General features: G+C 42.7%; 2 protein-coding genes across 4 annotated transcripts in view; one reads left to right on the forward strand and one right to left on the reverse strand.

Annotated features, from left to right (window-relative positions):
• The first annotated feature begins 1,554 nt into the window (after positions 1 to 1,554).
• RNF182 (ring finger protein 182) overlaps positions 1,555 to 26,666 on the forward strand; it is a 78,256-nt gene continuing 53,144 nt past the window's right edge. Inside the window, exons 1-3 of one of the 3 annotated variants that reach the window (XM_080581051.1) lie at positions 1,555 to 2,619; positions 2,768 to 4,505; positions 19,933 to 21,673. In XM_080581051.1, coding sequence (XP_080437177.1) covers positions 21,646 to 21,673 — 28 coding nt within the window. In that variant the 5' untranslated portion in view covers positions 1,555 to 2,619; positions 2,768 to 4,505; positions 19,933 to 21,645. Of the gene's footprint in view, positions 2,620 to 2,767; positions 4,506 to 19,932; positions 21,674 to 26,666 lie in introns of those variants that run through there. The other 2 variants (XM_080581043.1, XM_080581042.1) reach the window with 2 other exon arrangements.
• On the reverse strand, positions 12,145 to 25,166 carry CD83 (CD83 molecule). Its single transcript, XM_080581052.1, has 5 exons — positions 24,904 to 25,166; positions 24,632 to 24,762; positions 16,218 to 16,431; positions 16,001 to 16,104; positions 12,145 to 13,959 (listed from the first exon to the last, which is right to left on the reverse strand). Exons 1-5 carry the CDS (start codon positions 24,944 to 24,946, stop codon positions 13,804 to 13,806), a joined length of 648 nt encoding a protein of 215 aa, XP_080437178.1. The 5' UTR covers positions 24,947 to 25,166; the 3' UTR covers positions 12,145 to 13,803.

A 26,666-nucleotide genomic window follows, 5' to 3' on the forward strand; every position in this document is an offset into this window, starting at 1 on the left:
CTTTACAGTCACAACTATAAATGGTTGAAATGTGGCAAATGTTTTGGATGGACAAAGTACGATCAGAATCTGCATTCTCCAAATGGCACCTCCTGGGAGACCTCACAGTTGCTATTTAGAGACCTTGAACAGTCACCAAACCCAGCAGGAACTGCAGGCACTATAAATAGTACATGCTGGAACTGATGTGGCAGGGCTGAGTGCTAGTACTGCAAAACCTCTGGGATAAAGGGAAAGATGTAAAAAAAAAATTGGTCTGGATGCAGAATTTGGTCTATATTGTTGAAGCTAAGGTAGTTACAACTACTGTTATGTGAATTCCTTGTTACATGCAAACTTTGCAGTGCACAAGTGGGAGGCAATCTACAAAACTCTACCTTGCTACGTGCTGGTTGTGAGCTGGAGACAGCACTGACAGTAACAGTGCAGAGAGGACCAAATGCTGAAGCCGCCAGCTGTCCTGTACATACAGCACAAGGACAGTAAACTCCTTATCTCACCAGCCTATAAATCTTTGTTGACCATCCCTGCACACGTCTCCATAAGAACATTTGATCTAATAGCCTTTTTAAAATTTTCCCTTCATTTTGCAGTAGAACCCCCCAGTGAATCATTAATGTAACAAGATAAAGATCTCTAGCTAAGGAATTATTCTTATTATAAAGTTCCCAAGTTCTAGTAGCAAACCTCTCCAGGGTATATATTAAACCAAAAAGGTCCCACACAATCATTTAAATCTACAAAATTCAATTCATTTCTGACTCCCTCCAGGCACTTGTTTTATAGTGATCTAATAAAGGGGAGTTGTGGCTGTTAAATGATAAAGTCTCCAAAGGGGATGTGGGAACTCTGCACACCAGTCCCCAATATTTGCTGGGAAGCTTTATTGCTCCATCTCAACTGCATCCCTTTTGAAAAGGAAACCTTTCAAAGTCTTTCAAAATGAATAGATTTTTCTGTTGTTGTTTTTGTTGCTGTTATTTAAAGCAATGTCCTTAAAAGTTTTCTTACATAAACGTACCACTCAAGGATATAGGTTACAAAAAGATTAAGCATTTAGGTGTTCCAGAAATTACGTGTATGCATTCAGAAAATCACTGAAACAGAAGATAGAGAAGATGCATGGCTGCTCTCTGTCCTTTCCTGTGCAGGAATGTTCCCCATGATGCTTTTTCTGCTGCTTTCTCCAGCCTAGTTCTAAATTACCTGTGAAATTATCATTGATGCAATTCTGTCATGCTATAATGCACATAGATTCCCTAGCAGACAGTGTCTGATGTTTTTTTTTTTTTCACAGTCTTGAAAATAGAGAGGAAGGGATAATAAAATACTAGCTCTCCTGATTGCATCAAAACCATAACTTCAGGTATATAGGTATCATCCACTAAACTGCGCTCATGAAACATCAGAAGCTTCCTGCATGGTTGGAAAATATATGTACATAAGGTATTGCAGCAGAGAAATGAGTTGCTTACCTGCTGTTAAATACAACTTAACTACCTCATGCAGACACAGGTCTAGGTCAAGTTTGATAACACCACAGCTGGTTAAAGATCGCCTGAGAAACCCCAGGGTCAAGCCCAACCAAATAATACAGCTTTTCAGGCATTCATTTTTGTCTGTGTTGAGAGAATATTTTCATTCATTTTTAACTTTGCGGTGACTGCTGTGCTTTGTAACATGCACTATTTTCCCCGTAAAGCGGGGGCACTAAAGAGCAAAGTGGAGCTTCCTTCCAAACTGAAAGATGCAAAGAAAATTCTCTGTGCCTGTCCTGGGCATTTCAGTTTGGAAGTCTATCTCTAACCTCATGGGCAGGAGCAGGAGACGAAGGAGATGCTGCATCCAGTCTGTGTGAGGGACAGCACCAGGGCACTGCCTCGGGGGGCTCTGATACCTCCTCCTCCCCCCACCCACCCTCTGGCCTCCACCCCCCTGGGCTAAATGGTGTGATGGGTTACGTTTGCAGGCTGGTTTCAGGAAAGCCTGCAGCTTTGTCGCTGTGTACAAGTGGCAAACAGTGACGCTTCTGACGGGGGTTCATGGAGAGCGGAGGAGGACGAGGTGTATTTCCAATTCCATTTGTTTTGTCCTGCACTGCCCACACCTTAAATCATCAAGTGTTTTTTGGGGTTGCCACCTGTCTGTATGGTTTATTTTTCATCCAAAGGCAGGCTTTGTGAGAATGTTTAAATAAATCAATATGGGAGGTTTGTCTAAGGTTACATGTTTGTTAATGTTTTATTGATTACATTATTGGTTGTAAATTATGTAACTTAATAAAGCTGCGGGCTCTTTCTAATAAAGACAAAGAGGTTATTCCATTAACCGGCATCTTAAGGCACAGAAACTTAATAATATAGCACATTATAAGACCACAGCCCAGAGGCTGACAAATCCAATTCATCACGGAAGTGGCTGCGATATTGCAGACACCAGGTTACGTCCTCATGTGATTAGGCAGCACAGGTTTTGTTTAAAAGGGCAAAGTCAGCTCTCTGAAACAAATAAAAGCAGGTGGGAGAAGCGGATGGCCTGAAAGGACACCTGGAGCAACCCTGGAGCTGGGTGCATGCCCTGGGCTTCCCACACACCCTTGCCCTGAGTGTGCTCTAGCAGGTGTGTGTTTTCTGCTCTGCAGAAGTAGACCATCTGTGATGTGTGTGGGCAGGACAAAGAGCACTTCCAAGCAAGTTGTCCTTGCTAAGGAATCGAGGCTGTATGACAGGGGTGGATGGCCACTGTTCTGCTTTTTCTCTTTGTTTAGGTCTCGGGGGAGTTGGTGTCAGAGCCAGAGATGACACATGTGCCACCACAGCCTTTTTTCGTGCATTCCTGTTGTTAGCTTTGACTTCTTCTCAAAATTAGTTTTTCCAAAAACAGCTTCCCACGTCTCCTTGGAGATGAACCTATTTTACTTTAGTTTAAAGAAAGTGCTCATCACCAAAAAGAAAAAGAAAAAAAAAAAAAGGAAAGAAAGAAATCCTGAACATGTTTTTAAAAGGAAATGAAACCATGGATTTCAAGTTTCTAAAGATCACCTCTCCACAATCCAAGTGTGTGTCCGTGGCTGAGGAGGACAGATAGTACAGCTCCCCTTTGTACACTAGGGATTGACGAGTGGCTGGTGGCAGAAGTGGATCTAGTAGTTGACTCAAATGCTGTGCCAGGCACTGGGCCTTCTTGAGAACAGAAACAAGCACTGTGTGTCAGATGAGGACAGAGAACCTTCTCCAGCTGCCTCAGCAGCCTGCTGCTGCTTATTTAACTGGGAGCAGAACTGTCAAACCCTGTCTCCAGAGCGCTGTCCAGCCCTGGTCCCCTTGCCCATCTGCACACATCAGAAATTCAAAGGCCGGATTCTGCTCACAGTTACAGCTGTGTGAAATCAACGGTGCTACTGGGTGTTGCAGGCACAAAGTAGGCTCTGGTATTATGAATTTGAAGGTGTGAATTAATCCCACAGGAAGACACATTTGTATCATTGCAAGTGGAAGGGGAATTGCATAACAAAAGCGGCTCTGTTTATATGGGCTTGTTTAGCAAGGGATCTGTCCTGCCCTAGAAAATAATTAGAATATACCTAAAATAGTACAAATCCACCAAGCATGTAGCAAGCATCCTAAATTGAAGTCCATCCCCACAGCTAGCATCTTACCCTTTCACTGAGAGCACTGCCATGTGTGTGAGACTCCTAGAAAAGTTTTAGAAGAGCAAAAAAAACCTCACAGCCCAATCATTATCTCATAAATAAATAAATAAATAAATAAATAAAGCTTAGAGAAAATAACAAAAATGCCAAAATTAAAAAAAAATAAAAATCCACTTTTATACAGCACCATAGTGAGGAAGAGACTGGACTGTGCTGTTACAAGGGTGTTCATGTGGGATGCTTTGGACCAGCTGTGTCTCTCAGAGTTAGCTTGTGTGGCAGTGGTAACAAGTTTTATTTTTAAAAACGAGCAGTCCGTGAAATAATGGGCTGCTGATGCTCTGAATGTGAAAATGAGCTTCCAAGCGTATGACCCACATACTATCAAATTATTCTGCCTTGACCATTCCCCCCACGTAATGAAGATAATAAGGTAATGAGGAGCTGCTGACCAACTTTCAGTCTCCTGTGGGAGACGGCCCAACCCTCTTCACGTTGCAGAGGATGATGAGGTGCTCAGCTGCTGGAGGGAGAGCAGCCCCGAGCCCTGCATTTGTCTGGTTCTAAGTTAACTTTCCTGTGGGGTGTGAACAATGGTGGGATGGGGCGAATAAGCACTTAAAAAATGTAAGGCTGTGTTTGAAAGCTGGATTGCTGCTGTAAGAGGGGAAGTCTCTCAGCTGATAGTCTGCCACACCACTGTTACCCTGAATTGCTCTGCTGGTTCAGCCCTGGCCCAGTTACCCCATCCCATTTTTCCTAGCCCTCTGTTGCTTCTAGCCCCAGGCAAACTGGGAAGAAGGGAAACCAGAAAATCTGCCGGAACATCAGGATGAGCACGTAACTCACCCAGGTGAGCTGTACTCTATTGTTGTATTTTTCCATTTTCTTTTCTCCCTTTTCTTTTGTCTTGCAACCTGTCATGCTCACGTCTAATTATGTTCTGACCGTGCATGTGCTTGGTATCATTTTGATATTTATTCCCATGAACAACCAATCTAAAATGAAAGAATTAGTGTTCACAGGATCAAAACCACCTTAAACTCTGTGTCTTTTGACATGGAGAGTATGTTCCATATTTGCTCCCTAAGCTTCTTTGAACTCTGTGACTGCTGCAAAAATAATGCATAACAAGGAGTTTTTAATAACAATACTTAATAATTTGTAACTGACGAGAAAGGAAAATGTCTGATTCAATCATGATTTTGTTATGATGGGTGTTTTCTTTACAAGCTTGTTAAATTAGCACGAGGTGCAGTACTGTGGTTTTATTGGAGGTGTAAGCATGAGACTCATTCACAAAATGGTCCTTACTATTGTGTGTAACTAAAAAACAGAAGAAAGTAGTCCCTTCAGGAGTTTAACATTTAGAATTTCTTTGGAAGAGCTAATGCTTTAGGAGATAAGAGCATGCACAGAATTAATGCTTCCTTTTAACTTGCATTATTTTTTAATCCTTTCAGTAAATCAAGACCCAATATTCCTAGCTTAATACTTTTTTTTTTTTTTTAATTAATGCTTACAGTCCAATGTCAGGTCACTTTCCCAAAGCGTGACTTGGATGCATAACTTTATTACTCATTGATTTATATTCTGCTAGGACCCAGCATTATCAATCATTGTGCTGTGTACTCTGTGGACTTCTGACAAAGATGATGGCCCAATCTACATGATCGGAAACAACAGCTGGGCTAAAGCAATAAACAGCAGCTCCCTGGCAGGGAGGGGCATGGGAGGGAAGGCCAAGAGGACAAGTTCCGCTGTTGTGGTGGAGTTTTGCAGAAACCACCACACCATTTTCCTAGTATCCCTTCTCTTTGCCTGTTTCATACTGCTTTTTAAAAAGATAAATAAGTACAAAGAGGCTGGAAGTAAAAATAATGCTGGAGAAGGTGGTAGAGATTATTCTCTAAAAGGCTCTTGATGGGAATTTATTTTATTAAATGGTGTAAGGTGGGAAAACCTTTGGAAATGACCCTCTAGGTTTCTTCTCTGCTTCAGTTCTTTTATTCCTGGGAGAAGTTATCTCACTGCTTTTCCTCATTTCTAGTGATTCAAAGGACAAAAATGTGCTGAGGCAGTGCCTGGACACAGAGCGGTCACCGGGGGATGCAGGCCTCCAAGCACAAGGGATGCTGTAGAAACGCATGGAGGATTTGGGTCTCTGCCTTGCTGGTGTGCCCAAGGGGTGCTGGAGGTGACATTTCTTTCATGCCCTGGCATAGGGGGGTTTGCATCCCCCACCATGATGAAGCCAGGAAAGTTTCTCGTTGCTGTGCTTGCAGCATCTGGGAACTGCATGGAGTGGGAGAAGGCAGGAGGAGAGAAAAGATGTTATTGAAGACCATAGGTCAGGTTCTGGTAAACTCCTTAAACCTATCCCAGTTTTGTCTACTTAGCATTTCATTAAAATGCAGCCATGTTTTAAACAAATCTCTGAAGCCTTTCTCTCTAGTGAAGCCCATTACATTTTGTGCTGCACAACTTTGATCTCGCAGAACAGTCTCTTTATATTAAGTAATAAGGCATCATTTGGTTTGCATTTCATCCATTCTTTATCACATTTACATTCAGGTAATTGCTTCCACATGCTCTTTAGTAAAAGAAAAATCCCACTGCAGTTCAGGCATATTTACGTTTATGGACGGATCGAGTATGTCAAGTGTCAACGCTTTATTTTATTTTTTTTCTCCAAAGTGACCAATCCTAAAAGACTGTTTTGAAGGGGGAGGAGAAGGAGAGTTGGTAATACATGTTTAAAAATTTACCAAAATTGCTCCCAACTGAGGTGGTTTTCAAAGCCCTAATTTACCATACACCGAGCTTTAACGCTTGCCATGCCATCGCGTCTATGTCAGGGTAGGCCTCCTGCATGTTCGGTTGTGTGTTGCTATTTAATACAGCAAAAGCTTTAACTCTTTCCGTGCTACTAGCCATAAATAAGCTGAGCCAGTGAGTATTGCTGCAAAATGGAACAAAGCTGTATTTTGCTTCCTAGGAATTTGGGTAACTTCATTTGTCTTCTGTGCTGCGAGCCAGAAGAGAAATAGTTTGCCAACCACAACATGAATTGTGAAGCCTGAGAGAATAGTGGTGTGAACATATTAGTGCTAAAATACAGCGGCTCTCGCATGAAAGTGATTGTTGAGAAGAATCAAGGTATGGGCTGTGCTGGAAGATGTAGAACAGACTCTCGCTCTGCGTGCTATATAAAGATTAATCTTCATACACTGACAATTGTTGTCAGCAGAGTTGACTTTTTTTCTTTTGCTAATGTTAATGGAAATGTACTAGCATAATTTGCCAGAGACGTTTACAGCTGTTAAGATGAAGTGAAATGGAAAGAAGCTGTGAGAAGACAAACCCAGGAGATTTGACACCTGTTTAGGTGACAGGAAGCATGAATTAAGAGGAGACACTCTTCTTCAAGGGTCACTGCAAACATTGTCAAACTCTGTTTTTTAGGAAAGGTGGTAAATGTAGGAGTGCTTCATGTCATCTTTGCTGATGCTTTTCTTGTGTGGAGAGGGAGAGTTGTTTTTTTTTTGTTTTCCAAGGGAAGGAGTACTTCAACCAGTGTCTTAGCCTCCTTTTAAGCAGAGGGTAGTGAGATGGTCACAACAGCCTGGATTCCCTCCACTGTATTTCTATAGTAAGTAGGACAAAGGGTCCATCAACCTGATTTGCTTGTAGATACTGCTCTGCACACTTAGCAGGTGTTCATATAGGACGGGAGCTGTGTGAGGCAGTACAGAGAAAGATGAGAGCAGTTTGTGTCCCGCTCCATCAGTGACCTCCTGCTGCACTGCTCCACTAGGCTGCGGTCTCTGAGCACAAATGTCTATGAGGACAAAGGCCATGTAGAGCACCACAAGTGTAGGGAAAGTGTCCTTGGCTTGTGAGCAGGAGGCTCACTCACCACAGCTGAGCTACAGGTTGTGGGTTTTCTTACTGACATGTAAAAACTGGTGTGGCTCAGCAATCGCCTGGTTGCATAAACCAGTGCATATGTTTGTAGCCTCTTGCCCATTGCTATTGTACAGCTCTGAAATCTAGGGATGGGATGCAGGAAAAAATGTCTTTATTAAGTGTTACATATTATGAACTCCTGCAAAATTCAAGTGCAGAGATGTTGGAGACTGAATTTCTGCAAGGGCTACCAAAAAGAGTATTTCATATTGAAAAAAGACCGAATACAGAAAGGTGCCTCTGCTAGTGTCCCTTTTCTTCTTGTATGTTTGTCCTTGAGCAAAGAGGTGGAGTTTAAAAATCAAGTTTATTGTAAACAATACTGCATTTTTAACCTGCATTTTCATTCACTTGTTTTTAACTGATGGACAAGGGTTCACTGTCCTTTTTTGAGGCACAAAATTGTCTATTGTTCATTTTTCTTCTATCTTGCAGCTACTCTTTGTACTGTAGTCTACGCAATTTTGAGGTACCTTTGGTCATTAGTGCAGCAAGCAGATGTCTTGGAGTGGTCTATACCTGATGGAAATCTCCCAAAGTAGTGATGAATAATGGTCCTCTGACCATGAAGAGTATAGACCTATGGAATAACTGAGGTGGGAGGAGAGCTCAGGAGTCTCTAGTCCAACCTCCTGCTCAAAGCAGGGTGAGCTGTGGTGCTGCCCAGGTAGCTCAGGGCTTCATCCACTTAGGCTTTTAAAACCTTCAGGGATGGAGACTGCACAGCCCGTATGAGACACATCTGAGCAGTGCTGTGCTCAGCGCACTGACCGATCAGGGGAGCTGGAGCTTCCCCACCAGCTCAGTTGCCCTCCTCAACCCCACCAGCAGCCACATTGCAAGGGAGGAGTGGTATCTGGGGCTAACAAAGGCAGAGGGTTAATTTCTCCTGGCTTGCACGTAAACCTGCACTAACAGCTCGGTAGATGGAAAGAATGTGATTAAATTGGTGTTGATACCAAGTCTGAGAACAGATGTGAGAGTGAATTGGCAGAGCTGGAATTCATATGGGATGAAAATAGCAAAAGGGAGTGGGTGGAAACTGTCACACGTTTATTTTGCAGGTGCTTGTTCTAGACCCCAGCATTTGCAGACACTCCTGCCTTTTATTCTTATGAGTTTCCATTATTCCAATTTCTCTGATCAGCAGGACCTTTTTTCCTTTATGCAACATGCAGCTTTTCAGGCCTCCTGTCTTCTCACCTGAAAGACAATGTGGGAATAAACTTCCCTTCATCTCCAAGTAGACAACAAGGTGTAAGTATTGCCAGTTTCCCTGCCCCTTGCACGAGACAACACTTCAGCTCATTCTCTCACATTTGTAGGTAGGTAAACTGAGGCACACCATCCAAAAGTTTAAAAAACAAACAAAAATATTATAGTGTATTTTTACTCCCTTCACAGATGCAGCTGAAAACCTGCAGGGAGTAAATCCCAAGTTTGTGCTGGGTTTTTGCAGTCTGTGCTTCCCTCAGGACCTGTCTCTCCTCTTAGTCATTGCCCCTCGCCTTCAATCTTGTCTGTGGGCTACTTGTTTTATTTTGCACTGTCTGTAACATCTGTCTGGAAGCATTGTAACAGAGTGAAGGCTTAAAATCAGCAGAGAACGTCCATTTATGGCATAAAAGATGCACATCTATCTTGGCTTTTTCCATCAAAGGGTGGGAAGACTTGCAGGGCTTGGATGTGAGATGCAGCCTTCAGAAGACCCACCACTCCTTGCAGCAACCCGTGTCAGGCTCGCCACCACCCATTCCCTTGGTGGATTTTTCAGGATTTACGTGATTGCTCTGGAGATCCAGCAGCACTCTTCCCACAGCTTTACACAGAAATAATATCAGCTGTAGTCAGCGAAAAGCTGAGAACTGCAAACACAGGTCTTGGCAGGGAAATGAGAGGGAACAGACCATTAACCAAAAAAAACCTTGATATTGCATTTGTTTGTAACTTTTTAACCTCCCCAGTAGACTGTTCTACAAATAACTAAGAGTTAGGGTTTTGCTGATGCTCACTTAAAAAGGAGATGTGGGGGAAAGCACCTTCACTTTACCTTTAACTACGTAGCTGTAGCACAATGTAGAGTTGTTGTCTTCATGTATAGGGATGACAAAAATCAATCACGGGTCCCAAGGTGCAGCCGTGTTGGTTGGGAAGGTCACTGAACACCCTCGGCTGCTCAATAGACTTGGAGCAAGACCCTGCCTGTGCAGCTCTGCTGCTCAGCTCCGCGCTGGGATGGGGAAGCAGGGGGACCATGGGCACCAGCTGTCCTGGGAAAAAAAAGGAGGGACAGAGACATTCAGATGTAGAAAGCGCCGTGCTCTCTGTACTGTTCACAGGCATGTACCAAGGACTGCTTTGGCACACGTGGTTGAGCACAAGCCCGCTTGTAGCTCCTGCTCAGGAGAAATAGGTGGAAAACTGTGCAGCCTTCACCACAAATAATCATGTGGCAGTGCTCAAGGTCACTGTCAGCCTAGGTTATCTGCTGTGTAAGACACACAGACACACAAATCAGGCTTAGCTAAGGGCTATAATTCTTATACCCGGCGTTTTGTGGATTATGTCCTTTAGCTTTCCCTCATTGGCATTTTGTATATTCATTTAGGTTCAGTGTACGACTGATGCACTTTCTCTTTGGGCAAATTTCCCCTTGTGGTGCACTGTTTCTCTACGTATTCCTTAATCACAGGCATACAAACTAGCTTGGTATGTGTGATTTTATGCATAATGCTTATTGTTATCTTTGAATGCAGATGGTTCACCTTTGGACAAAAAATACAAAAATACAGGTTATGGGGTGGGGGTGGGGAATAATAAAATCGATGAAAAAGGTATAAAACCAGGAAGAAATATTAACAAGAAAGCTTCTGTGGCTAAGGCACTCACGGGAGAGTCAGGCAATCTCAGATCGCTTCTGGATTCTGACCCAGGGTGCTTCAGAGCTTCATAAGCATTCTGATTTCCAGGTGTCTTTAGCTTTTATTTAAAAAAACAAAGATCATGGCATTTCCCAACTCATGGGTTTATTGAGATCAACTGAAGATCTTTTCCTGATCTAAAGAATATTGTAAGAAAGTAGTACAAAGAATGGTTCCGGCATGCACGTATGTTACCTACAAAACTAAAGGCATCAATAAAAAGAGTGGTGGTGAAGAAAACAAATGTGTCTGTCCAAGAAAGCAATTATCCTGTATAATCAAAACAGCCTCTAGATTGTGCAACAGACAGATGTGCCGTACTGGGGTGTTAAAAGTCTGAAAAATGTGCGCATGTGCTCATGCCTGTGTGTGCTGGGCTAGCTGGGGCAGTAACTTTGAAATAGGCTATTTAGCTTCACAGGTCCACATTACAAGGAAAAGAACATCTCTTCTGAGATAGAATGCTGAGAAATGTGTAGCTGACTCAGTAAGACTGTCAGCCAAGGCATGGCATTTGGGTTTTTGTGTGTGTGTGTTAGTGCTGAAGCCCCTCTAATATACTAGCTTTTATCTTTCAGGTGTCTGTTTCTCATAATTAATAGTTTCAATAGTTTCTTTACATTCATTGTTTCATTTACATTCATTAACAGTTTCTTTACATTCTTTGCATCCCAGATGTCCAGGCACCTTCACCACTTTAGGAAGCTGCCTGTTTCTTTCCAGCTCTGTGATTCAGTCAAGCATAAGGCTTTATCACTGCTTACTCTTTCTAAACTCTTTTAACACATTTAAGTGGCCTTGAACATAATCACTTCTTCAGCACAGCTGGGCCTACAGCATATCTCCAGAATCAACCAGCCTGAAACTTCTGAGCCTGAAATTTGACTCCCAGTGTTTAGCCTCAGGACCAATCTTCTGTATTGCAGACAGTTTGGCTCAGGAAAAAAAAAAAAGAGGGGGGGGCATAGTTGTTTACACAAAGTCTCATTTTTCATTCAGTCCTTTCTGATCTGATCCTATTTATACATCTGTAGAAACAAATTTAAAAGTGTTTCAGCCTTTGTTGCTGAAACAACAATTATCAGCCCCTTTCAAGTGAATTACCCCTTCTTTCCCCTTGTCCCCTCTCCTAAAAAAAAAAAAAAGTGAAAAAGCTGATTGTCAGTCATTATGCATTTCTGACCACATGGAGAATCATGAATTACCTACATTAGTTAGGGGGTTATTACACATCCACAATAATTCAGCTCGTACTATTGCCATCTAAACATGCAGGTCATCCATGATGCTGACCCATGTTAAAAAGTGAGCGCAGTCCTAATGTTTTGCCTGTCAGAAGGGGACAGGTGGTTTTGAATGTACTTTTGACAGAAAGTGAAATTTTGAGGAAAATTCAAATGATCTTAATTCTTTAGAAATGCATAAAATTATCCATTGCTTAATCAATTATTCACACATGCATGCCATCTCCCACAGAAGAGGCTGGATCAGGCATCTACATTATTTGATGTAATTAAGTTGGTTGTAAAATAAAATGCAATTGATACGGAGTACTGCTGGGATTATTTGCCATATGTGGCGCACAGAAAAACAAATGGTAGGTTACCTCTGAATTTTTATTTCAAGTATGTTACACACATTTATATGTAAAAATTGATTATAAAAAAGCAAATGTGACATTAATTCACCATGCCCTAAGTAAATTGCATATCCCTTACAACCATTCTTCTGGTCAGGAGCTCCCTGGACCCCATCAACGTAGACATCTACCCCTCTCACAGAGAAGCTACTTAGTGATGCACGGTGCTTTCCTCCTATCAACACTTCAAAATTAGTTGAAATATTATAGAAAGAGCCTCTTTGTCACAGCCAGGAATTCCAAACTGCAATAAAAAAAAAAAAAAATCCCAGAGCTGCAGTTTAGCTTTCAAAGGGTTTTTGTTTTCTTGGTTGGTTTGTTTTGTAGAAGGTATTGTGTTCTCATGCGTCTGCAAATTCTGATGTTTTGGTACAAATTCTCATGTGGTGGCATAAACACCCACTGTCACTCTCGATCCTTCTTGCTTGGCCTTCTGCACTGGCAGCACAGGAAGTAGGGGTACTTGATTTCAGTCTCCAAAATGTCTCTTGTCCTCCTCAGCCCAAAAGATTAAGTCTTCTCTCCCTTATATTGCGTGTCTGAGTTCAGCTTCTCTCATAGCCTTGTTTCACATAAACTACACACTGTCAGCACCAAAATCTGGAGTTCATTTGCCCCATCTTCTCTTCCTGTATCTCGTGGCTGACCCAAATCATACCAAGGATACTCATGGTTGATTTCCTCCAAGCCGTGAATTTGGTCACCACTGGTGTAATTTGACTGACATAGGCTTCATTTCATGTATTTGGCTTCTTATTTTATAAACCACAAAGTAAGTTGTCTTTGTGTATCCTGAACATCACATGCTGCGTCCCTCTTATTTTTGTTTCCTTAATTAACAGTCTTCTTGAAGCTCCCTATGGATTAACCTATCTAGAGATGTCTCTAGGAAACGACTGATGGACCCATTATGCAAGTGCATCCCTTCTCTTGCAGAGATAAAAAGTTCCTCTCAGTCCAAAAAGATTCCCAGAATATTTTCTCCCTTCCTATGCTTCAGCCTGTCTGTCACTCCAAGATTTAAAAATGCATGTTGATTTGAATCATCCAGGACAACAGCACGAAGCTACCTCTTCACCACAGTTGAATGTCGTAGAAGTTGCATCTCATTTGCAGTAAAGGAAATCCTCCCACGATCAGTCTCGTAGTGCGGAACAGAGAAAGCCCTGCACACTTAGCTTTTCTGAAAATACTGCAGCAGCTGCGGTGTTTGCCTTTGCAGGACTATTAGTTCATTGGCAGGCCTAATACCCAGGCTTTGCACTGCCATGGTGTCCCTACAACCTGGTCCTCATATCACAGGAGTAGTCCATCTTGCTCAGAACAAGAGGGCTGCATGGCAGAGTGAGAAATGTTGATACCAGCTTCTTTAACAGCATCATGATACCATTGCGTAGCTGTAATGGCTTTTGTTAGCCACCTAGCACCAAAAGTTACTGTAGTGCATACCAGTGCTTGTTGAAGGCTTGTCCAGCACAAGCACATAACTGATGGGTTACCCGTGCCATCAGGCAGTCCTGAAGAGGCCGTACGTCATTGTTTCTCTCCTCTCCGTACCACCCAGCTACCCATCTCACGTCATATTTTACTGATGAGTCCATGGTGCCATCAACAACATCAACTTAGACAGAGCTTGAAGTAACCCCGTTTTTGTGTATGCTGTCACCGTTTAAAACCTGGAAAGTTTTCATTTCTTGTACGTTGATGAGGGTGAGCATGTGTTTCTCATCTTTGCTGTTCTTATAACTGGGAGACATACTCTCTTTTCTTAGGCATGTCTAGAACAAAAATCAGAAAAGAAAGCTTAAAATTTAGAGTTCCTGTGAAACACAAAATTTTCAAGTTCAAAAAATTTGCTTTTTCTCCTTGCTAACCATAGCTCGTTACACCTTTTAAATTTATTTGTCAACAGAAGCACCCACTATAAAGAAAAGCTGTTGTTTCTTGTGCAGTGGGTGAGTTTTATGGGGCAAAACCCTTAGTCACAGAGGGCAATTTCTATTTAATTCATATTTTTAAATGAATAGGTATTGCATTAAGTGTGTTTGCACCTGTCCTCAATACAGGCCTGTCTCCAAAGTATTTTCATCAAGTTGTCAAGGTGAAGCCTGAGTCCTGCCACCAATCTTAAACTTAATGCCACTTTTGAATTTAGTGGAGATCAGGCACAGGGAGGACAAGGCAACCTGTAAGAACTTAACAGACGTTTTAAATAATGAAGCTCCTTTGTGAGAACAGAGCAATATTAAACATTGATGAAAGCTATGTTGATACCTGAGAATGGACTCTCACCCAAGAGTAAGTTACAGGTAATCCCATCAGAATGCTTATCTTCTGATATGGCTCTGCATTTTTTTTTAATGGCACCACTAAAACTGGACATTTTTTTATCTATGGGAATGGGAGATTTCTTTAGAGATCTGAAATTCTTTCAGGACACTGAGCAGAACTGAGGCATCTGTCTTTTTCTGAGTGATATCCTTGCTTTCATACTTTCATCCTAACAAATTCCTACAAGATTTGTCTTGTCAAACTTTAGTCTGAATGGCACAAATTACTGGCAGGATTGTCAATCTAAAAAGGAGACAGGCATAAATTTAATTGCTCCCTGAAGGTACATGAAAAGCTACATTTAGCTGCAGCTAATTAGATATTCTCCAATCAACAGTTATGATTCATCTGCTGATGAACAAAACAATAAGACAAATATGAAATAGGTAACAAAAGTTAAATTTGGCCTCCCAAAATGTTGGTGTTGTTTTGCTTTTGATAACGCCTACCTGTAACTCCATCTCATAGCAATTCCAGAAGAAGGGGAAGGCAGAACAAGCCCATTGTTTAGAGATGTAGCTAGTCTTTGCACTGCACTGAAACCCGAGGCTCATGATGCCCGTAAGTCAGAAACCACAGGCCTGCCAGGCTTTGTGCATGATGGGGGGACTTCCCTGTTATCACAGACAGGGCATGGGTTTGCTTCTGTGAGCTAGCATTCCATAATCCATCTTCTCCTAACCTTCTCCAGAACTACCAGTAAGAATTAAGGGTAGAGATAAAACCTCCTCAGAGAAGGAATGGGTATTTATGTTGCAATATATTCCTCTGATGATTCTACACTGGTGCTTTTCTGTTCAGTACACTCATCAGCTTTTTGCCAAGTGAATCTAAGGACATGGATGGCATGCTTTGCTGAACTATTAATGGTTGCCTTTGCTTGTAATGTTAATTTACAATTCCAGATTAATTCTCCCTGAAAGATCTCAAACAAAAGTTTAAGAACAAAGAACTTGATAAAAAAAATGCCCATCTGACATGGGATTGTCACTATTTTAGGTGTAGGAGCTGAAGCAAAAAATAGGTGGACTTGAATTTGTTCACTAGGTTGTCACACAAAGCAGTGTCATAGGTGGGGAGAGGATCCCAGACATCTGTGCCTCTGTCTGTGCAAATTCTGCTCCCAAGTACCAAACCAGAAGTGCTGTTGAACTCTTAGCTCTTAAACTAGAGAACAACTTGCACTTGGAGTAACTGGAAGCAGAAATGAGCAGCAGGGTGCAGGAAAATAACTGTCTGTTTTAAGTTAGCTCAGGGTGGAGTGAAATGTTTTATCTCCTTGGGGCTCCATCCTGTGTTACTTGTGCACCTGAGTTTCTGTCTGGCCTCGAAAATACTATGTGAGTATTTAAAGGATATGGTCATAAATTAAGTATGATGGCCAACTTCTGGCTGGCTTTGTTAAGGTGGTGCGAGTAGAGAAAACAAGCAGGGCATTTCTGGTGGTTTGGGTTGGTTGGTACATTTGTGACAGAGAGAATTACTTACACAGGTGAAAAAGATGAGCAGCAAGTAAAAAATCCCGAGGCAAGTCAGCATGAAAAGCTCAGTTTTATATTTTTTCAGTTTTTCGCCTTCTATTCCAGGGCAACCTAAAACGTAAAATAAGGTGTTACACTGTTCTGGTGTCTGTAAAATATTTTTGAACTGTTGTCTTTGTGAAATGCCATGCAGACCATGGATCAGCCAAGAACCGTAACTATACCTGTTACTTTTAGTGTGACGGTGCCACTTAGATTGTGTTCTCCTCCCTGTTCTCCCCAAGTGCATTTGTATGTGCCACTGTTTTGGCTGGTAGCGTTTCTGATCCTCAGCGAAAAGGTGTCATTGGTGAGCTCCAGGGACCCTCCAAGTCCTTTCGGATAATGAGATTCCACATCAAGGATTTTCCACGCTACTCCGTCACCATCTCCAGCCATCTGGAAAACACAAATATGTTTCTTGTCTTGGGCAACCACGTCATCCCGAGCTTTAGGAGAAAGGGTTTTAAAGCTGGCTTATGCCTGAAAATGCAGAGGCTGAAGTGAGGTGGGGAAAGAAGCTCAAAAGCATTCAATACATTCACATTCCAACCAAAAAGTATTTGATTTTTTTTTGCTTAAATAAACACTGCATTTAAGAAAGTGAGTGCTTAAGAATACTTGCAGAACTATTCTTAATCTGCCTCACTTGGACAAAATGCTGGCCGAGAAGCAACGTGGTGAAAGGCAGTGGTAGAAACTTGCTCTCAAAGACTCTGAGCAGAGGCCCCAGCATGGTTCCAGGAGGAAAAGACAGCACACAGGGAGGGAGCTGCAGCAGAAGGAGGCCGCCTACCCGGCTGTGAGCGGTGGCTTTAGGGACCAGGCTTCTCCAGGAGAGCGTGGCAGGGAGTGCAGGCCTGGGGTTTGCATTGCCTTACACTGGTTTTTGTGACCCCAGGCCCTGAAACCACGGTGCCTCTCCGGAGGGGTGGGAGTGCTCCTCTCCCCTCAGCTCTTTGTTGAAACCACAGAGCACAAATTGCTTTGACTCCTTTGGATGCAGTTGCGTGAAGGTCACAAGCAGGTTTTTGGTGTGCTTTGGGAGCATTTGTATGTTGAATTTCTTAATTGTAACCAGAAGAGCTACATTCCTTGGCGTTGCTGAGAGGCTGCTGGAGGAATGAAGCGTATTCCCAGAACAGCTTGTACTGTGGGGCAATAGGATGCGCTGAAAATGACAATTGGCTGGGAACCACTAAGAAGAGAGGAATCCCTAACTTGATTTGAAAGATGGGAGAAGGGTTTGAATTAGCCCGTGTCCATTCTTATTCATTGATGCTGCTCCCTGGGATTTGAGGCAGCCTGCCCTCTGTGAAGGTTTCCTGGTAATGAATTCAGGCTTTCTGTGGACCAGCAGAGCCAGAGCTAGCTCATACAGTCCAAGGCTCAGCTTTTCAGCCAAACCTATAACTAACGTAAGCCAAAGCTTTTTTATTATTTATTATTTTATTTTAATAGACATATTTTTGGGTTGCATGTCAGTGCTTGCTTACTGCCGGTATAGCTACTGCATCAGGGTATAACAGTTACACTGTGAGTTATTAAAATTAACACAAGGCTAGGAGTATCTGGTTTCTCCTTCATGTATTTGCACGAGGAAAGCATACTTGGGAATCTGGAGAGAAATATGGGCCTGATGCTCTATCATATGTTTTTGTTCTTTGAAAACCAAAAGTGGTGTAAAATAAGCTACAAGTTGGGGAACTTTTCAGGAACTGGGGAATTGGACAAAAGCACAAGATTTTCCTGATTGTTAAGGTTCTTTCTCAGAAAATTTTGTCTGGTTTTTTGTCTTTTTTTTTTTTTTGAAGCACATCAACTGAAAAAAGGAGCAGTAATTCCCTGGGACTTTCCACACTATATACAGCAAGAGGGAAGAAAGTACCTTCTTCCTCTTAATCCCCCCATAAATTTACCCCAGCTTCTCTTTCTTATTATGCTCAACCCCAAGCAGCTAAGAGACGAGCAGTACCTATGGTGGTTTTCAGGCTGTCAGGACTTCACTTTGTTACAGGGACTGAAATATCTTCAGGCCCTGCACATTGTCAGAGCCGCAGCCAGAGCAATCCTAGTGCTGGGTTCAGCTCTGGTTACAAGTGGGTCAATAGCAGTTAAGTGGATAGAGTTGACCTCCCTCAGATCTAATTTTCACCACTCTCACTTCCTTTACCATCCCCTTCCTCACTGAAATATAAAACTGCCCATAGGGCAATAAGGAGAACCAGCCTGGCTGCCCTGGGTTCTTGTTTGTTGGCTTGTTTTCTTTTTCTGTTTTATTTAAAAAAAAAAAAAAAACACTAGCTTAAATAATTGCTGTCCTGGGTGGTAAATGACGCAGTGATTTCTTGTGGCTGAGGCTTGGGAATCAGAAAACACTTTGATCTTTCTGTATGCAATTGTAATCACCACTGCTGGTATAAGGGACAGGTAAACAAAGTCCACATATCCTATGCCTGACCATGCACTTACTCCCAGTGAGATTTTGGTATATTATTTATCTTCCTTATTTTTATGGGGGTACTGAGGTTTGATTATTACCTCCAAAGCTTTTTGAGGAGCTCGGTTTAAGCACAATTACAGTCACAAGTACTGTGACAGCACCATGGAGACAGGCAAGCCAGAAGGATTCCCTCTGTGTAAGGCAAAGCACCGTTCTCAGGGCTGCGTGAACTACATGCCTTTCCCCAAAATAGAAGACAAAGTTCCTGTGTGGCCTAATCTGGCTCCCTCACTTGGGGAGAAATCAGGAGTGACCTGGATGTGGATGTTCACAAACCTTTTCCATCAGGATGGAGGAGGAGAGGTTCATGAGTGCAGGTTTAATTCTGGGTTTGTGTGCTGCTTGGTCTCCATTAAATCTCCCCTTTAGTGGGGAGCAAAGGCAAGCAGGCCTGGTGTTGACCATGCGCCCTGCAGCCTCCCTTACATTTCTGAGGCTACAGAGACATCTGGTGGCATCTTCCCAGCCTCTACATGCAGCGCATCCGTCCCTACTCAGAGGTCACAGCGATCCTTGCTCTGACACTTGAACCAAGCTTTTCTCCGTTTCAATCTCATCTCCTGCTAACTCATCAAAAAGCATCAAGCCCTCCCCTTTTAAATTCCACAGGTAGCAAGGAAACAACAAGTTTGCACGGGATGGCTCAGTCATTTAAAAGGAAGTCCTAGAAACATTCAGCAGTCTGCCTCTTGCTCTATTCAAGCTTACTTTTTCCCCAAACCAAATTAAAATTACAAAAATGCCACTGCGTTTGCCACCCCCTGTAAGTTACTTGGCAGACTCTCACCAGACAGATCATTTCCCAGCTCAGGTGCCTATGAACACCCAGCACCAATTCATGCCAAGTCTCCTCCAGGTGAAGGAACAGCCGGAGGTAATTTCTAGGGGTTTCACCCGATTCATTCCCCACGAGTTCAGAGGGATCGAAGCGAATGCTGTTGGTGACAGCAACCCATTTGCGTAGGGACCATCCCCTCCTTTAATCAGTGACAAAATGCTTTCTGCCTACGTCTGTGTTTCATTTCCCTTCTGCTGTGCTGGCGAGCGAGCCACAGCACGCTGCCTCCCACTGCTCACCACCTCCAGCAGGAGGAAGGGGAGTTGGTCTTTTCCTGCTGCCACCTTCGTTGTTAGTGGCTTTACCAAAATCCAAAAGGCAAATCATGAGACTTGGAGACTTGGCCCATAGGAACACTACTGACCCTATTTGCATTGGAAGAGTCTCAAAATCACGTTGGCTGCTGGGGACGACTGAAGCACGAGTTTCGCTGGGAAGTGAGGACCTGTAGGCAGGCACTATCACTCTGCTTATTTGCATTGAGAACATTAAACAGAGAAAAAGAAATGCAAGTTTATGTGGGGTTTTCTCTGTTGTTTTGTTTTTGTCACATATACAGGGGCTGGAAGCAAGCAGGGACCAGAATTAAGACCTGAGAGTCCTGGTGGCCACCAAGGTGACCAGGAGCCAGTGATGAGCCCTTGTGGCAAAGAAGGCGAACAGCCTCCTGGGCCGCCCTAGGACATGCTGGAGCAGGTTCAGCAAAGGGCCTCAAAGTTAATTAAGGACTTGGAGTATCTGATGTACAAACTGGAGCTGAGAGAGTGGGGACTGTTCAACCTGGAGGAGACAAGGTTTGAGGCATCCTGCTATGTATAAATATCCCTTGAGGGGGAGAGGGGAGGATAAAGAAACCAGAGCCAGAATCTTCTCAGTGGCCTTCAATGACAGGACAAGAGGCAATGGGCATAAATTGAAACTCGGGACATTCAACTTCAACATGAGAAAGCCATTTTTTACTGTAAGGGTGGTGGAACTGGCACAGGTTTTGGAGTCTCCATCCTTGGACTTATTCAAAACACAACTGGACACGGAACTGAGAAACCTTCTCTAGTTGGCTTATTTTTGTGAGTTTAACGGAAAGATTTTCCACTTCCCAAAAGCTTGGAAACATTTGGTCTAAAGAGGTTATGACTTTCTTATATGTATTCTCTAGCCAGTTGACTGATTCCTGTAAGTTTCTCCTGGCCCAGAACGTATTGGTTAAGAGTGGTGATACTGTGGATATTAAAATGGGATAGGTATGACTGAAAATACTGCTGAGCTGATATATTTCTGTTTTCTGACTGGATGAATTCTGAGAAATAAGTAGAATAATGCCTCCAAGATTTGCCACTAAACAAAGGCAGTTCACCCATGCTGTAGCACTTGCACCCAACTAATCAATTAAAACTTAATTTTACCATGTATGTGTGAAAGCAAGCTGTTTTTAAGTCAATTCATGCTCTCTGCTCTCATTAAACACCTTTTCTCATCACACTTTTCCCAGATTAAGGTGGCTATTTGGCTCCCAGGTAAATCAAACTGCCAATACAATCCACTTTTCCCATAAAAGCAAATTTTTATTTGAAGCAAAATGGTCCAGGCCCAAAACTGATGTAAGTTTAAAGGTGGAATGTATTAACGGAAATCTTTTTTTTTTTTTTTTTCTGAGGGTGAGATGATTGTAAAAATGGTTTTGTTTAAAATTTACCATGAATAAAGGCCAAGTTGAAATTTCTGACTGCTAAAGAGATCTAAAAACTCTATATGCAGCCAGAAGGAATTTATTTTCTGAAAGTAAAATATCTAGAATTCTGGCAACGCCTGATAGCCAACATATAATGAATTGCAACTGAGCTGAAACCACTTAATAGGTACGTTTTGCAGCACAAAAGCACTTTCACATTTGATTAGCGCTGAAGGTGTATCCATATGGTTCCTATATGGTGTCATGTAGAGATATGAGCGTTAAATTTGAAGGAAAAAAAGAAGTTTTTTTCTCTAAAATTGATATAAGTTTTGGGCACATGTGAGTGAATTCTGCCTGTGCTTTAGGGGAAAACAACAACAACAAAACAAACCCAAACCCAAAGCATCAGTGAAGGAACTGCTTGTGCCGCATTAGCCAGCCCCTCTGGAAAAGCCCTCTGACTCATGCAAACAGCCTTTCTATTGTGTAGGATGCCGTAGCTCAAGTCAGGCAACAGAAATGTTTTGGTCATGAAATCACTTCCACTGCTCTCTTCCTGCCTAAATCATGAACATGTAGGAGCCACTTGAAGCTGGATAGATGTCTGAATTTGACTGTGTTTCTTTGGGTACGTTACGAAATAGATTGAAGTAATTTAACAACTATTTACCTATGCTAATAGATAATAATTATGCACATTTTGCAAAAGTAATTTCCTTTGAAGGAAGGTGAGATTAATGTTAAACATCTATAAAGTTTCTTTTCATTTTGTAATATGACTTCCCCCTCTAATTCTGCCACAATTTTATATTTTTCGGGGAAGTGTTATAAAGTTAACAGACTTCTCTCCACTGTAGTACAGCCTTCTATCCTCTTCCTCAAAATTTGTTTTAAATTAAGACTGTTCTGAGTATTACATGAGCAACATAGCTAAATATCCACTGGGACTTCATTTGTGTGTTTCAACTTGATTTTCGAACTGGATATAAAGTGATAATTACACATTTTTATGAAGTGGTTCTCATTTTCAATGTACTATACAAAGAGAAACTGTTCAGTTTCCAATAGCCCTGTGAGGCAGAAAGCTAGCTAAAGTTTCATTGCCCAGATTCTTGTTTCATAGATGGGCCATAGACACTCAAACCAGTATTTCCACATGCAATTGCCAATGCCTGTGTGCTTATGCAAAAATGCCCTAGTTTTCATTTCTCAGTTGGCAAATGTCTGCAATGCTGATAGTTTTATGGCACACGGGTTGCTCTATGCCCCGAAGAATGGACCACCCTTGGCGGGCACCATCGTTATGAGAAGTTTCTCACTAATTTTCTCAAGGCCACTTAGTGAATGGGGTGAGACCTGCAGCAGGCTGGAGAGGAGGAGGAGGACTGGGTTCTCTACCTTCTTGGTGCGCTAGGCATGCTTGCTTTAAATATTTCAAAGTAACAATCATTTTGTCTGAGCTTGACTGACTTTGATCCTAATTCTGCACAGGATTACTCACACGCTTGATTTTGTGCCTACAAATAATCCTGCTGGCTCCAAGAATACTGGGCGTTTGACAGGTTAAACACATACATGCCTATTTGCAGTACGCGGCGCTAGCAACAGCAAAGGAACTGTTAAATGTAAAGCTTCCTTTTTACTTTCAGCCGGATTTTGACACCAGAGTATTAACTCCTTCACACAGAACTGAAAAAGAAGGTACTTTAAAATGGCAGTTTGTTGTTGGTTTTTTTTTTTTTTTAAGCATATCATATAAAGCTATTTAAAAGTATCTCTGAATTGATTGGAGCATGCATAGGTGCCAGTGGGGAAAAAGTGTTTTTTTTTTTACCACGTATTCACCCTGTGCAAACAGCTGCATGTGCAGCACCGTAATGTTGTCACCATAATTTTTTTAAAGCAGCAGGAGCAAAGGTTAATTACTTGCATTTACTGCACAGTTCAAAGTGACCTCTTACAAAAGATTTACCCTAACAGCTGTTTGAACTTTACAGTCTGAAATTTCATACTATTTGTCAGAATTACCTTTTAATTAGCCCTTTGGGGGTAAATGTGGTGTTTATTGATTATTCCTGCAGTTGTTGTTTTTTAAATAAAAGATTAATTCTGTGTTGGGTAGCCTAGTCAAACCCTGTCATTCCTCTAACCTCCTTGTGAAATCTGGGATGGGGACAACAGCACACAGCCAAACTGGGGCAAGCAGAGAGGTATGGAAAATACACGTCCTTACCCAGCCTTTGAAGCAGAAGGTAAACAAGAATAAATTGATGTCTGCCCCAGCTTCTACAGTGATTTTCAACCAAAGGTCCTCTCCTATATGTCTCTCACCTGCATTGAACCCAGCATCTTGGAAAAAGGAGACTATAGATGCTGCAGTTGCTGAGGGGCTCATCAACACTTGTTTGTAACAGATCTGACAGAGGTAGGCACCTTTGGGTTGCAGGTATCATCTAGTTGTTAGGCTGATGCTTATTGTTGTAACAACACTGAAATTCAGATGCATTGCAAGTTGCAGCCACAGAATCCCCACCTAATGACAGAGCTTATTTATTTACTGGGGGGGGGGATAATTTCCCCCTTCCTCCCTTCCACTGCTCTCCCATCAGATGGGAAAATAACTTAACTCTGTAACTACACCATTTTAAATTCCCAAATAGATCTTCCACTATTACAACAATCAACAGCGAGCTGGATTAGCAGGCAACCAGAGGACCATCAGGGCTAGCCCACAGTAAGCAGCAGGAATGCATGGCTGGGAGTGAGGAATGGGGCACAGCAAAGCTATCCTTTTTGCGTGCTAATTTGGCACACTGTAAACTGAAACTATGCACTGAGATGCAAGCACACAGTGCTGTGCAGCAAGTCAGCTACCGCTTGTTCAACCAGTGGACAAATTAGTTTCTATAAGAAATTTCATCTTGAAAGTGGTAAACAGTGTTTTCTGCTCGTTAGCCGATGGATCCTTGTAGCTTTCCCACAAATAAATGGCAAGCAGGGTACTCCTGCATTGGAGATGGAGATTCTGAGCCAGGGCAGCTGAGATGTGACTTTTACTTTGTGACTACAAGCAGATAACTGAGAATTTCTTGCTGTCTGTCTACGTTCTGCATTTTCTTCCATTATGCCCATACCAACTAGCTAAATCTTTCTAAAGAAATGCAGTTATTTGTTTAGTTCTTCCATTGCAAAGAAAAAAATAATCTCCTGTTTGGGGGAAGATTAACCAAGCGACAATATCAATAATGTTGTAAGGTTTCAAGAAAAATCCTGGAAAGACTCCTCTTTGGAGTCGTATTTGGCAGGCTGTACGTGGGACATCCCCTGAATTCTGATCCCTGCAGGCTAGCAATAGTTAGATAGAAAAGCAGGCCAGGAGCAATTCAAGGATCACGCTCAGTCTGTCTACAATGACATGGAAAACTCCTGTTCCCCATGATCAGCTCAAATGCTCTCATTGCTGCCTTATCTCTGCTGCACTGACAGGAGGATGCCACTTCATAAAATAACCCATTTTGTACAAGAGAAGCCAGTATCAGGTAGGAAAGCGAAGCAGACCGCTCAAGTAACTTAGGATTTTTCTTACTTTGTACCAAGACACTGTCTGGTAGGTGATCAAGGAGTCCTGAAGAGCTTTACAGGGCAGCAACGCTTCTTCAGCACATCTCACAGCAACGTCTGGGCCAGCTACAGCAGCCCCATGGACCAAGCACCACACTGCAAAGCACAGGTACACATTGCATTTAAAAGTGATTGCCTATGTAATGCTTCCCGTCGTCCCAAAACATAATCCCACAGAGTAAGTGTGGAAAAAAAAGAAGAAAAAACATAATGAGAAGTGTGATGCTCCCCACTTACCTTTGCACAGGGTGATGAGCACAGCGTAGGCTGCTATAGACATGGCTTTTGTTGCTTCAAATTAGAGAGCAGCAGCACTGTGCCTCTTCACAGGATGGACTGTGAGAGCAGAGTGAAACTGCTACTGCTTCGAGAGTGATATTTCTGGAGACGGGCTGGGGAATCCCCCACAGAACTTATCTCGAGGTGCCCCATGTCACAGGGAAAATCCCTCCGTGTAGGAGCCAGTGCTCCTCCCATCACATCAGTCGGGTCCCTCCCATTTCTCTAACCGCCTGCACTGGTAGCACCTCCCCTCCCTTTTATTATTATTTCCCCCCCTCCTGCGTTGATCTCAACAGAGATATTGTTGATCATGGGGTGCTGTGGGTCAGCGTGAAGGGCACCAAAAATTGGCACTGGAAGAACCTCCCTCTTGACTGGTGAAATGCCAGCCTTCTGAAATCCCCTCTCAGCCTTTTTAATGTGTGTCTAACAGGAGAGTGTTTGTGCAAAGGTTGGCCATATGCGGTGGCATTTCTGAAACCACATGTAAACCCTCAGCTCATAACACCAGGAGGGCACAGTGACTCGACTCTTAGGGCTAATCGGGAACTTACAGCATTTGCATAGGTACTCATGATTTAGCAGAAGCATCTCTTCCAGTGTATTCTGTCACTGTAAAAACAAACAGGGGCAGCTAGAGTGACATAATTCCAGCTTATATACTGAAAAATTTCCTTATGAAAAGAAAAACAGGCAGCTCCCAGCAGAGGAACAGCTTGGACATCCCCTCTTGATATCTGAAAGAAAGAAAAAAAAAAAAAAGAAAAAAAAAGCCCTTTCCTTGTGATCTGTCAGAGCTGTTTCCCCCTGGAGAATTTTTGAGGAAGTCTGAGGTTGATCGCAGAAGCATTTACAAATCACGAAACTCTGAAAGCTGCTGACGTGTTATTTTTGGAAAATAGTTCTGGCTGCTGTCTTTAGGCTACTGACACCACGGTGGCGAGTAGTCATTTACAAGCTTTTTGATTAGATTTGATGGGTGGACAATGTACGGTCATCCCCCTTCGAAAACCAGGTTCCTGGAAGGCACATCAGGCTGGGCATCCTAAAGCAAAATCACCTCCAGAAAGCTTTGTGAGGACAAGTGTGTTTGAGGTGTCCTCAGCTTGCAGAAGTCCATTGCAGACTGGTGAGCTCCGTGGGTGGGTAATGCTTTGGGAAACTCCAGTCTGCTCTGTGAGTGAAGACAGGCAGCAATCTCACTGGGGGCCTCGCTGCTGAAGCAGCCTACTTATTTTTAAGGCTTCTGTCTTCACAGGCCAACGTGGTAAATATAACAGGCTCTGAGCTTTATTATTCTGTTAGTGCTTCCCAGTTTCAAGGACCTCAGTCCACAAGATAGGTGCAAGTGAAATGTAAATCCCTGTGTATCTCTCTAGAGGGAGAGAAAATCCTGAGCCCTCGCTGCTTTCTCCTGTGTGAAACACTAGAGCCCTTGAGGAGAAGACAGAAGTGAGGGGTGGGATTTTTTTGCTAAAGAACATCTTGGAGAGAAGAGGGCTCCAGTTAATATATTTCACATCCGTCCTTCGCTAAAATAATGGCTCTTCTGCCCCCATGAGTTAGTCACGTCAAGCCTACCTCTGAGAAGGGCACTCAGCTTTCACCCAAGTGCCTTGTTCTGTCAGTCCTGCAGAGCTGCATGTTTACCCTTCACAAACCAAGCTAGAGGCAAAAACCTCCTCTACCTCCCCTTCCACTGTGGGGAAACCCATGCT

The sequence above is a fragment of the Anser brachyrhynchus genome (genome assembly GCF_964034855.1).
Source record: "Anser brachyrhynchus genome assembly, chromosome: 2".
Lineage (NCBI taxonomy): Eukaryota > Metazoa > Chordata > Aves > Anseriformes > Anatidae > Anser > Anser brachyrhynchus.

Excerpts from the sequence above, each read along its gene's own strand:
- CD83 (XM_080581052.1), bottom strand. The coding sequence starts at position 24,946 with ATGTCTATAGCAGCCTACGCTGTGCTCATCACCCTGTGCAAAG. Across the intron at positions 24,763-24,903 it reads GCTCATCACCCTGTGCAAAG|TGTGGTGCTTGGTCCATGGG; the intron begins GTAAGTGGGGAG and ends TGTGCTTTGCAG. Across the intron at positions 16,105-16,217 it reads CGTCACACTAAAAGTAACAG|GTTGCCCTGGAATAGAAGGC; the intron begins GTATAGTTACGG and ends TTTACGTTTTAG.